This window comes from Erpetoichthys calabaricus, chromosome 3 (genome assembly GCF_900747795.2).
Source record: "Erpetoichthys calabaricus chromosome 3, fErpCal1.3, whole genome shotgun sequence".
In the NCBI taxonomy this organism is placed as follows: domain Eukaryota; kingdom Metazoa; phylum Chordata; class Cladistia; order Polypteriformes; family Polypteridae; genus Erpetoichthys; species Erpetoichthys calabaricus.
In genome coordinates this window covers 156,260,495-156,274,120 of record NC_041396.2, presented here as the reverse complement: position 1 = coordinate 156,274,120, position 13,626 = coordinate 156,260,495, and the positions used below count along the sequence as shown (strand labels likewise).

At 38.4% G+C, this 13,626-nt stretch overlaps 2 protein-coding genes across 5 annotated transcripts in view; one reads left to right on the top strand and one right to left on the bottom strand.

Moving 5' to 3' along the window:
- Positions 1-11,349, bottom strand: part of zdhhc14 (zinc finger DHHC-type palmitoyltransferase 14) — a 279,616-nt gene extending 268,267 nt beyond the window's left edge. The window contains exon 1 of one of the 4 annotated variants that reach the window (XM_028797435.2): positions 10,191-11,349. In XM_028797435.2, coding sequence (XP_028653268.1) covers positions 10,191-10,822 — 632 coding nt within the window. In that variant the 5' untranslated portion in view covers positions 10,823-11,349. The remainder of the gene's footprint in view (positions 1-10,190) is intronic. The other 3 variants (XM_028797436.2, XM_028797433.2, XM_028797434.2) reach the window with 3 other exon arrangements.
- Positions 10,222-13,626, top strand: part of tmem242 (transmembrane protein 242) — a 31,540-nt gene continuing 28,135 nt past the window's right edge. The window contains exons 1-2 of the mRNA XM_051925510.1: positions 10,222-10,240; positions 12,288-12,413. Coding sequence (XP_051781470.1) covers positions 12,338-12,413 — 76 coding nt within the window. The 5' untranslated portion in view covers positions 10,222-10,240; positions 12,288-12,337. The remainder of the gene's footprint in view (positions 10,241-12,287; positions 12,414-13,626) is intronic.

The window sequence follows — 13,626 nt, the reverse complement described above, 5'->3', positions numbered from 1 at the left end:
AGAAGGACATATGCACTTTAATTTAACGATAACCCCCCCCCCCCTTTTGATCATACGGACTTAGTCACCTCCACCCACCCCCCCCTGAATGTGTTGCTATATATTGCCTTTGATTCTTGTAAGTCTAAGCATTATCCTCTGATGAAGACCCCTGATAGGGGTTGAAAGCTCAGGAATAAAACTATTTTATGATACGTGATTCGTTTTTTCTCCCTTTGTGGATCTCCAACTGCAAATATGCAAACCGTATCACAGACCTTCTCTTCCATATATATATATATATATATAATATATATATACACACATATATATATATATATATATATTTGCAAACTGTTTCTTCTTCATTGAGGTTTTCTCTTGGAGAGCTTTTTTCATTTCATTGAAAATTAAAACAGCAGCTGCCAAATTATGTAGCTTTCTTATTAATTTTTCAACATTGTGTAAAATAACTTTATAAAGTAACATAAAAGGTTTAAATACTGGTTATCCTTTTACACTAAAATATTACTAAAGAGATACAAAAAAAGTAAAATGCATATGTTCTTTTTCTTTAAGGAGATTAAATATTACTGAAGAAAGAAAAAAAAAACTAAAACAGCCAAATGGGGCTATGCATACAAACTTAAAAGGTTTAAATAAAACAGAAATATACACTTTTATTTTTACTTGCTTAACTTGTGGAGGGTGTATCCTGTAGCAAAGCCCTAACTTTTTTCGTGAAAGCCCGTTTCAGTCAATAAGTCTTAAAAACAGGTGTAAAGATATTGACAATAAGCTACGCAAACCCACCAAGACATGGAATCGTTTAAATCAAGTATCATTACATCTTCCTTTCTTAAAGAGAAGTAAGGCAGTACTTATAAGCTTACATATATATATATATATATATATATATATAGACATACATACATATATATATATATCTATATCTATATATATCTATATCTATATATGTATATCTATATATATATATCTAAATCCCTGCGAAGTACTGCTTTTAAATTTTTATGAAGAAGAAAAGCTTTTTAAATTGAGGGAAAATATCCCAATAGCAATTTGTTAAGGATCTGTTTTTTTGTGAAGCAGCCTTAACACAGCTTTTCCGCTGTTTTATAAACGAACGCCATATAAGGTCTTCCTTTTTCCTTGCTTCGCCAAGGAAAGAGCCTTTTTATTAAATCCAAGGGTTCTTCGCTTTTTTTTTTGTTTGTTTATTACGATTGTTATAGTTGTGTTTGTATACGACGTTGTCAGTTCAGCACTCAGGTTGTAATATGACCAAGCCATGCAAGCTTACTGTTAAGAATGCAACGTATAGTTGTACATGAGAAAAGCAATCTTGCCTCAAATCAATGGCAACCTTTTGTAGGTCTATGAACTTAATTTAAAGTTTAGGTTCACACGGTGCTTTCTTTCTGAAGTACCTGCACTCATGAATATGTCTGTATGCGGCAGTCGCTCAAATCCCCACGCTTCGCACCGGCGAAGTACTGCTTTTAAATTTTTATTAAGAAGAAAAGAAAACCTTTTAAAATTGACGGAAAATATACCAATAACAGTTTGTTAAGGATCTGTTTTTTTGGGAAGCTGCGTTCACTCGAGTGATCACTTCGAGCTGACTTGCTGGCTAACCATAAGCGCTACCTGGTAGGTAACCACCCATACAATCAGATTGTGAATCAGACTACGAATGCCGTGAATGTAATTACCCCGATCTACATGCTGTCAAATAAACGAACCACACGCCGTGGCGCAATTTTAGGGGCTTCGCCTCAAGCGCTGATGTCCGAGGTTCGATTCCCGTATTGGAGTGAAGTGAGTGGGTGGTTACCTACCAGGTAACGCTTATGGTTGGCCAGCAAGTCAGGTAACATCAGCCACGGTGCCTTCAGTTGTGAGAAGCAGATCATAGAATGGATGAAAATAGTTTACTGTCAAATAATGCAAAGAGTACACGACACCTGTTTCCCCCTTATTCTTGGCTCATCAGGCGTACACACTCACTGCACTCGCTTACGGTAATCGAACGTCGGACGTCAGCGCTAGAGGGGCTTCGCAGCGGTGAAGTATTGCTTTTAAATTTTAATTAAGAAGAAAAGAAAACCTTTTTAAATTAAGTCTTAAAAAGAGGTGTAAAGATATTGACAATAAGCTACGCAAACCCACCAAGACATGCAATCGTTTAAATCAAGGCGCAAGTCGAAAAACACCATCCCATAATATTAGTTAACGATTAACACATTTCTATATGTATTGTAAGCATACAATACAACTGATAATATGTTGCGCTTATTTATCTGGTGTACTGACATTTTTGCGCGTTTAACGGCTGAATTCTAACGTGGTTTGTGCCCTTCAGAATGAAAAGAGTTTGCATTTAACTTTTTAATAAAAGGCGAGCTTTTAAGCCTGAGAAATCACCCCGTAAATGCACACGTTTAATTGCACATGTGTTAATATGTATGCTTACACAGTATTAAAAGACACTCAACAAGTACACAGTATTAAAAGACAGTCAACAATTAACGTCATTTACCTTCGTTCCCGCGTTTGACTTGTGCTGTAAATCTCTTCCTCGTTTTCAGTTCACGTGATTACGTAGGAGGCGTAATACGTGATGACGCGATACGTGACTCCACCTCCTCCATTAGAGTATATGGACAAAAAACAGGTTCCAGTTATGACCATTACACGTAGAATTTCGAAATGAAACCTGCCTAACTTTTGTAAGTAAGCTGTAAGGAATGAGCCTGCCAAATTTCAGCCTTCTACCTACACGGGAAGTTGGAGAATTAGTGATGAGTGAGTCAGTCAAACAGGTTCCAGTTATGACCATTACGCGTAGAATTTCGAAATAAAACCTGCCTAACTTTTGTAAGTAAGCTGTAAGGAATGAGCCTGCCAAATTTCAGACTTCTACCTACACGGGAAGTTGGAGAATTAGTGATGAGTCAGTCAGTCAGTCAGTCAGTGAGTCAGTGAGGGCTTTGCCTTTTATTAGTATAGATAATGTCACAAGCAGTTGTAGGCCCCCATAAATTCCATGCCTACATACCTAGTTTTCACTTCTCCACCATTCCAAATACTCATGCGTATATCCATTTGTTTGACTGAATGATTAAGTGTCTCATCGAAATGTAGGGCATATCCAGCTTGTTGAGACACTTCTCTGACAAGCAACGATTTACAATAAATAGCAATACTGAATATAATAAAACATGCAGACGTTGTTTCACTACATGAAAATTTAGCTGGGATTTCTCTGTTGGTTAGTATTATTTTAAACAGCTGTCCACGATTGGTGCATGATTTGTAATAATAGTGTGCATCAATTACTTTTATCGCCTACAAATCTTCAGCAGATAGTACATCACAGTTAGATTTCTTTGTTTGCCTGGGTAGTTTATTACAAAAGAGAACTGGACTAACCTTTGCTGTATATGTGAAAAGGAGTTAAAGAAGGTGTCAATTTCAATTGTTTTCTTAGTACTGATTGCCAATATGTTTTTTACTTTTCAAGTTACTTGCTAGCACAGTTTCACCCATATTCTTCACTTCAAATATTTTCCAGCATAATTTACATTTCACATGTCCCGTGTCTTCATCTTTATGGAGCCAAAGTTTGTATTTTTATTTGTTAACCAGAGATTAAAAACACACATTTTCCCAGCATTTTGGCATATGCGTTATGGGCTGGCTCACCATACAACTGTCGTGAGTTCTCATAACATTAATAAACAAGATCCTCTTTTCAAGATTTTGCTGATTTTCAAAATTACATAACATAGACCTCATTTCCTGTATATTAAAAAAAATCCATGCATTTTGCAAAACGTAATGGTCATTTCATAATTTTAACAAAATTAATTTTATTTTCCATAACTTGTCCAGGATTTCCATGATCGTGAGAAACCTACAGATAACCAAGAAAAAGCAATTAAACATTTAAGTCCTTTAAAATGAAAACAAAAAAAGTAACATCAGGAATTGATTCAGCATCCTAGAAAGTAATACTACTCATAAATTCCTATGTAGGTACTCATTTAAACAACAAAAAAATTAAAAACATAACCCAATCACAACATAAAGACTGCACAAGCAATTACTTGTTCATATAGTATCAGGTTTATGGATAATTTTGTTTTTTCAATAAACAATATACAGTAAGTAGAAGCAAAATGAGTTATTTGTTGATTCAGGCACCATTTATCTACTTTAGATTTTGCTTGCAGACTTGAAACGTTCAGTGTCTAAACTTTACAACAACAGAGGAAATGAGAAAGGCAGTAAATATATTTTCATGGCACTACATATGTATACTTTTACTGAAGTAGGTGCTGGTACTCTGCAGTTACTGCTTTTGGCAGACTCTAAGGTCCAGCACTCTGTTGCCTGCACGACAAGTGAGATGGGCATCTGAATCGCGAGCGTACCTGGATTTGTCTATCTGCAAGTGTCAGTCAAAACGTAATTGCCACTGTCTCTCATTCTTCAGCTGCCTGTTTCCAGGAGGTCTAAGTCTGTCTCATCCGGCTGCGCAAGTCAAATCTGTGTCTGGTTAGTGTCTATCTCAGATTCAGACATATCAGATACTTGTGAACGCTCTTGGAACTCAAAGATAGCTCAAAACCAACTGAGATTCGAGCACTGCAATTAGAAATTATACCTTTTCTTTTACTTCATAAATCTCTGGTCAAATTATAATAAAATAGAAGTTTCTCAGTATTATCACATCCAGTTTCTATGCTAGGCTCATTTAAGCATGTACTCATTTAAAAATTCAACAATTTCTAAATCTGTTTTTGTCCTACTTTGGGTCAAAGAGAGTCAGCACTTTATCCTAGATGCAAAATCCTCAAAGTAGAAAATAAAGACCCACCGTAGAAAATAATGAAGAACTACTCACACTTTCACCACATGACCCAACAGACTGCATTTTTAACTCTAGGATAAAAGCTAGAAACCTGAATGTGCACAAGGAGAACATACAAACCCTCCAGAATTCCAACAATATCACCTGGCAATGCAAACTTCAGCTTCACAATAATGACCTATTTAAACATAGTAACTCAAAGTGCTCTAGTAATATCATAAGACATGATGCAACTGTGAACAAACTGTCTAGTCTCCTCTCCTTAGTAAATGAACTATACCAAACATCTCAATTTAACTCTTCCTTCTATGTTTCAATATTATCTACTGCATCAATGACTAAATTAAGAACATCTTTAAAAGGTCTCTGGTGTGCCACTTTCCACTGTCCTAGCCAACTCCGTAATTTTGTTCTATACACAGACAGCTCTTTACTTTAAAATTCCTTGTGGCTTTGTATAATCTCATTTCTCTGACTTTCCAAAGCTCTGTGCGCTTTTTCAAGCAAGCACTACTTAAAAACTTGCTTCAGTTACACTTTAAAACTCCATTTAAATCTCCATTGGCATTTTAATTCACAGAAAGTAAACTTTTCTTGCCATGAGAAACATGTGAGTGGACTGTTGCAATGGATGAAGAGGCTTCAAAACTCCAGATGGTTCAGCATGGCCTGCCATAACATGCTGGTGACACAGCCCTTACTGGTGAGTGGGATGGAGCAGCTGAGCGGGCTGTGCATCACGCATCAGAGACAGAAGGGATGTCTACTTACTGCCTACAACTTTAAGCCAAAAAAAATAAATAAATAAACAACATTAAAGTTTCAGAGTACTCCATTGTATTTAAAAAGACAGACCTACATCTAACTGAGACTTTAAGCTGATAAATCACATCACTTTGTGTGGCTGTATTTACATATTTCCTGTAGTGGACTGATATCTTGTTGGACCTGGCAATGCAGTTAGGCTTAATGTTGCAATGTCTGATAGCAAAGCAAACCGCAAATAAGGAAATTCAGGAAGTTAAATACATTCTAATTTATCATAGCCCTGGATAGTGGAGCTGTTCTGTATGTTGCTTGGACCTGTAAGTAACAATTTTCCTATACAATGCTCAGTTCACATTATATTATTAGTACAACTACTATTATTAGTTTGTACATTTAGTATATTCTTTTTGCCAAGGTGTGAACTATACAGATTTTCATGGAGATCATATTAGTGTATGTGTTAGTTATATTGGTCTGCATTAACCTACTATCAGTTACTGGTTTAATTGCATACTGTTCTATTGGTTTACATGTTATATATAGATTGACTTGCATATATGTACTATTGATTATTCCCTTATGTGTTAATTATTTATTTTTGCAGGTATCCGTTTATTATATTCATTTGTATTTAAATACTAGATGTGAAATATATTGGTTTGTATGTATATGCTATGTAATTATGTGCAAAATGTAATAGTTTACATTGAAATCATATTGATTTGCATATGAACTACTTTTGTTTTCTTAAGTCTGGTTTATAAATAAAAACCACACTATACATACAGCATTCAAACTTTAAATACAGCACCACCCTTTTAACGGCCTAGGAAGGCACCATTTACAGCTCACATACATTTTTGATAATGAAGAATATTCTCAGGCATTTTCAGTATTGACAGAAACAGGACTTTTGCTAATGCATTGATATGTAAAAAATAAACAGACACCAAAATACCTTTAGGCACCAGTGACCATCCCATACAAGTGAAATTGAAAAAGCACTTCCAGGTGGGCTATAAAAAGGGCCAGCATCCACCACTCAGGAGCCAGAATCGGGATGAAGAGGACGAGGTTGCCTGGGAGGAGTGGTGGTGCCAGAGGAAAAGTGTTTTGTGTTGGCTTTAGTGCTTTTGGGACTATGTATTGACTGTGGGGTTCACGGGGAAGACATGCCCCATAGGTGAAGAAAAATAAAAGTCTTGTATGTTTTTACAAGTGCCTCTGAGTGAGTCTGTGCTGGGTCAGGTGCTACATAGTGCCTTTATCACAATGTTTACTCCTTAAATGACTGACAGATTCAAAAGCTTTGTAATATATACTGTACAAATACAGACACACACTGTATCAAATACAGAAATGTAAAGATTTAAAGTCATCCTGTTTTACTTTTACCACAGACTGAAAGTAAAGAAAAATAAGTTACGCTAACATAAGATATTTGAATTTATATAGTTACTCAGACAATGAAAAGCAGGTCTATGTCCTCGCTGACGTAAGTCATTTCAATATTTTCAACATCATTACCTTAAACGTTTATTTTTGTTCCTGTGGCAGGGTTAATAGTTGTCAGTTGCTATGTACAAAGATCAATATAATTTAGTTAGTTCCCCCTTTTGTACTGTATGTGTGTAGTGGCTACCAAAGTTACCCTTGTATACACAATCATGGAATTTGCAAGCCCAAATGGAAGCAATTGGAATTGTTTTCCTTGGATTGCAAATGTGAGGAGCCATTAGCTTTTAGCACACACTGGAACACACAAATATGGGATATTAAAATAATATCACCTGCCTTACTGTCTCTGAGAAGTGTAACATATCTTGCAGAGCCCCATACTGTTTTTTACAAGTGAAAAAGTGATTTGCTGCAGGTCATCCAGTGAGCTGGAGGTGAGATCTGTACCCACAATTTTGTACTTTCAAGTTCAGATTGACAGCCATCAGACCATAATGCCCTTTTCAAAATCAGTGACCACTTTTTATAAAAGAAAGACATGAATCTGAAGCTATATACACCACGAAGCAAGATTTTTTTCATCTATCCTCAGCTCCAGCTCTCATTTCCTCATCCATCCATCCATTATCCAACCCGCTGAATCCGAACACAGGGTCACAGGGGTCTGCTGGAGCCAATCCCAGCCAACACAGGGCACAAGGCAGGGAACCAATCCTCATGACACCTCAAAATCAAATCCTGCAACAGGATCAGAGGCAGCAATCAACCACAGCCCTTCACAAAAAAAAAAAAAATCTTCATATGCTTTAAATCCAAATGTATGTTTTCACTTTAGTGTTTCCAAAAACTCAAAAAGGCAGTAACTGAATCAAAAGATGATCATCCAATTTAAGGTTAGATAAAATGTCATAACAAGTAAGGAAAAAATGGTGTTAATTATAAGAAGTCCCTGAATAACTCATCTCTTCCCCCATGGTGACCCTTAGTACAAAACTTAGCAAAAAGTTCTGCAGTTTCATTATTCAAACCAACCATCCATCCATTTTCTAAACTTGCTTTATTCTGAGCAGGGTTGCAGGGAAGTTGGAGCTTATCTCAGCAAGGACAGGGCGCAAGGCTGGAACAATCTCTAAACAGTGTGCCAGTCCATTTATTTTCTTTTTTTTTTTACCTTCCATAATAAGCCTTATAAAAAGATCAGGAATGCAGTAAAAAAAAACAAGGCTCTGGAGCAATTTGAAGTTGTGCAAAACCTTGCACCAAACAAACCACAGAAGTGAGGCCTCTTAACCTGTGTTATTAGTTAGATCGCATTTTGCAAACTACATTGTGATAGTGAGACTTCAAGTCAGAAACTCTGGTGACTTCCTGGTGAACAGCATACCCTGAACATGATGACAATACCACAGAACTTTTGAACTGTTTTACAGATGTCTGCATTTATGTGTAGGGAAAGAAGGATTTTTATCCAAAACATTTTGTGATAGATATTTTTTGGTGTCGCCTACGCAATATTCACTTATTTTAATGACCTACATTTATACTGAACTCTCTTCATAATAAATTTGGAAAGTAAATTAAAATAAGACAGAGGCCACACAGTGGTCTACACTGCACTGCCTCTCAGCTCATCCAAACCGCATCACTCTCTCTGGGTAATCTGCCCATTCTTTGCATATGTATGGGCTGTTTCTTTGAGCATTCTCAGTGTTTTCCTCCAAAATCCCAAAGACGTACATGTAAGGTTTATGGACAGCACAGAATTAGCTTACTGAGAGTGCATGTTACCTGATAATGATCCACACCTTGCCTGGTAATTCCTGCCTTACACCTGACACGACCAGAGTGGGTTTTCCATAATTATCAGGCTGGATTATATAACAAAACATAGCATTCATAAATCTGCTTAATCCAATTTCAATATGATTAAAAGATGCAACTGCTAACTACATAAGAGCATTGGCAACTTGTGGCTAATTAACCTTTAGATGTGTACAGTAGATCATTTAAACCTGGTGTTTTACTCTCAGTTCCTTCATCACAACTGAATAATCAGTGGTACACCTCAGCTGGCACCTAGGCCTACAGGGTAAGCAGTAGAAAAAGGATTTGAACATAGGACTCAGAAGCTGTGTGGTATCTTATTTTACTATTATGACCTTTGTTGTATATTTAGGTGGGAACTTTTCCCAAAAGTGACATAAGAGATGGGGGCAGAAAACAACTGCCTATATTTGAATTATTTTTTACAAATGGAACAGAGGATCAGTTGAGTGACATGCTTAGCATGAGCATCTACTTTAATTCTGTATCACACTACGTGTAATTGCAAAGTGATTTGATAAAAGGTGCTATATAAAAAGACTATTAACAAAATGACCATATATGAAATAATTCTAAAATCTAATAAAGTATCTTTGAGACAAATGGAAAGTGTCATGGCAATGCGATATGATGTGGAGTTCACTGTGAAATGTGCTATATACACAGACTGATTCATTTAGACTACTAATGAAAAGACTACTCTGTACATACCATAACTGTACACCCCAGCAAATGCTTAGCAGTGCCCCTTAACAGAAATAAAAAGTGTGTTGTAAAAAAGGATAAAGTCTAAAAGAAAGTGTGCTCAGTTTCAATTATAACTTCATTCGTTTCACAAAACCGACTGCAAGTCGACACACGCAAATTCAGAAAGTAAACCTGCAAATGTGTGGTGGAGTATACAGTACCTTGACATATGACCTGACCGTTACACACATTAACTGTCACCAGGCCCGTTAAGTTTCGCTCAAGGCTTTGTTCAGTCCGACCCCCCGTTTGTTTGTGTGTGTGTGTGTGTGTATGTGTGTCGGGGGGTGGGGGGGGTGGTGTGTGGCCAGCCAGCCAACCACTGAGAAACACCTGCAAACCTGCGAGGCAGCCTTGTCCCATTCGCTGACATCCCACTGACACCCACGGAAGAAAGACACTTGACAACCCGAGTGAGTGACGGTTAGGCTAAACGAGCCCAGGCATTTTCTGTGAAGTGGGGATCCGGCGGCACACAAAGGCGGGTGAGTGGAAGATAGAGAAGAGTGCCACTTACTCGAAAGCGAAGAACAGTCCGCTCGTGACCACGATGAGGACCAGCGTAAGGTAGAAGACGCCGGTTTGCCTGGCCATCATAATCCTACCATCGCAGTAAAATTTATTCCGTCCGGGGAAAACTTGCCATTTCCTCCTGGCGCCCTTCCTTTTGCGCGGGGACTCCATGGGCGACGAGCTGCGTGTGCTGATCTGACTGTACTCGCACGCTTTCATGGGCCCACCGCCTCCAGGAGGCATCCACCAGAATTGTTCAAGAATCGCCGCCTGCAGCTGCTGAGGCGAACAGGGCAGCGTGGAGATCTCATACAAACTCCCCCCGGCCGGCTGCTCGCTGGCTGGCTGACTGGCTCTGAGCGCCGGCTGTCCGCGCAGTACCTGCGCCTCTTGCTCACCACTTCGCGCAAAGCGATGCCATGAATTTGAGAATAGAGTCCACCGGAGATTCAGCGCTCGGTGATCATCGCAGCCACGTCGACTACGGTCTCGTTCACTTATCCTAATGATTTTTTTTTTCACCCTCTGTCCGTGACTTGTCGCGACAGGCAAGCGGGTCAGTACTCCAAACGACGAGAGAAAGCAATGTAGCCGCGAAGCATACCAATCTCGGATTCTTCTTCTTCCATCTTGCATCTCAAGCGATCTGTCATCTTCTTATCTGGAGCCACCAACCACGGCAGTTTCTTGTACGGTCCGCTTTTTCTTATCCAAGCAAAGACAGCCCCTCTCGACTCGCCTTGCCCCTTCTCTCCGCCTGCTCTCCTCCAAGTTTCTCGGCGAGGGCCCCGCAACTTCCTTAGTCTGTAGGTGTCACTCTGTAGTCGCCTTCACGCCTCCGATGCCCCTCTGTGCCCTCGAGCGCAAATGAATGCCAGTAGGCTCTTTGGGCAAGCTTTCAAATTTCCAACAACGTGACTAACGTGTCACTGACTAATACACGAGCTAAACGTCACAAGCAACTTGGAGAAACGTCCCTCTCTTCCCGTGGACGGCACAGCTTCGATTGTCCGAAGACCTGTACTCCTTCTCAATTTCCAAGAGTTGTTTATCCAAAATCTTTACGAGATGCAGTTCGGCGGAAAAGCAACATCCCACCACACTGGACAATTAAGTTATTGGGGTTTAGTTACCAGTACCTGCACGAATGAACGAGGCATTTTACAATTGTGCTGACAATTTGACAGATGACACTTCAAACCACCAAAAGAGCTCCTGTCACATTTAGTGGCACTTACATCCCCACTTCAATCAGAAATAATTGTTGTTTTGTTTAGAGTCGTGACTACATCCAATAATTAAAATCTTTTTTTAAAAGTACGATTCATTTTTTTTTATAATTACCATTATTCACTAACCCTTACACAGTCCACGCCTTCTGTATGGGCATGTTTCATTGCAACACAACTCAGCATATAACTACATCTCCCAGCTGCGTTTGCGGCTCCCACATTACATCCTCCGTATTAACAATGTAGGTCCATTATTATTTGGGAAATGTAGTTTTATAGTTTGCACGGCTGCCTGAAAAATCATTTCGGTACTGACCATCTTTTTAACATGAGCATTATTCCTCATGTATAATTTTTCCGAACTATTTATTCATTTTTTTAGATTGTAACGTTGCTAACTATTGTTTCAGTCTGGGAATGGAATCAACGATGAGTCACCGGCACTATGATTTGGCATTCCATCATAAAAATGAGCAGCTTCAGTACCAAATGCAGTGAAAACTATGAAAACGGCATGCCTGGCAAAGTCACACGAATTGTAACTTAGTTTGATTAAAGTTGGCCGTCCTTTTAAGGACAACAAGCAATCTACAAGTGCGTAAAATGAGCACGATTCCACTGGACCGGCGCTTTCAAGTATCACGCAGCGCTGCAATTTATACAATTTGTTTAATGAATAAGCTGTGTAAGTTAATATGAATACAATTTTAACAGTTTTTTTGTTACCGAAAATTGATTACCTTAAACTGCTATTTGTATCAACGTGTTTTACTTTTAAAAATTCGAACGATATGTCATATGGAAAGTATTAATGCTATTTGAGTGCTGCATTAATAACGAGTACCTCGCGGCACTCTTTCCATTTGTAGACACGTTTGGAAGTCGGATAATTTTCAAAGTGGGACCTTGAGACTAGAACATGGAAACGCGCGGAGATACCGACCGTATACTTGCCCTGAAAGAACACCATGCGAACAAAATGTTTCTTTTGAAAGGTATGAAATCTGAAACAGTTTTGTTTACATGGTTCATACTATCGTACACCTAATTAGAGAGTCTTCGGTTCCGGATTTTCATTGTCTTCACAGGCTGTTTTTCATACCTACACAGTTCAGTCAAAAAGCCTAATCCTCTTTTGCTGTGAAATGTTGGCAGTGATTATTAATTAACAGAAAGTAATCAGGCGTATTAGCTTATGCCTTGAATGCTGAGTGCGTTTATTTACAAGGCGCCAGAAAGTGAGTACACATAATATCACTTTAGTAATTCGGGACAGTACTCTTTGCACGAACACAAAAGTGTTTGGGTGTCTGATGCCCCACCTTTCTGAGAATAATCAGAGGCTCCAGTCTGCACCCAGTTTGTTCAGGTACTTAATTTAGTAGGGTAGTAACGTCGTAAAATGACAGCACTGCATTATTTAAGGGTACAAGGAATAACATGTTAAGACTGCATTTTAAAGGTTTTAAGCTGTAAAATGCGGAAACTCTGTTTTTAAAGGTTGTATTTAACTCTTAATTTAAAATTATTAGGTTGGAGGATCAGGTTCTAATTCACAAAATTGAAGTGATTTCAAGGGGATTTACTGTGTCTCAAACCTTAGTACTGAAATCCAGTTTCATTCCCTACACCTTACTTTATTTTACAGAATTATAATGCTTACACGCTTGATTATTTTGCATTTACTTATTTGGCCGACGCCTTTATCTAAGGTGACTTACAACTTTTGGTTTTCCAATTGGAGCACAGACAGGTCAAGTGACTTGCTCTTGGTCTTACTGTGTCAGTAGCGGGATTTGAACCTACATCCTCAGGGTTTGAAAGCCTTAACCGCTACACCACACTGCCTTTTAATAACAGTCATTACTGGGCATCCAACAAGATGATGGACCAATTACTTAGGTGCTCAAGGATCATAAGGGCAGGTCCCACTTTGTTTTCTTTTGATCTTCAGTAAGCCAAAAAAAATCAGACAAAAGTTCTAAATACAGTATGTAGTTTTTAAAAATGGTTTTAAGTCACTTAGCTGGCATTGTAATTTGTTGCATGAGTTGCCCTGATTTTACAGCCATCCATCCATCTATCCATCCATTTTCTTAAACTACTTATCCAGGGCAGGACCGTGTTGCAGTCTTAGCCTGTCCCATATCAAAGAGGACTTCAGAGATCACCTGTATGCTGGCTTTTTTTGGAGTATGTCAAAAATAT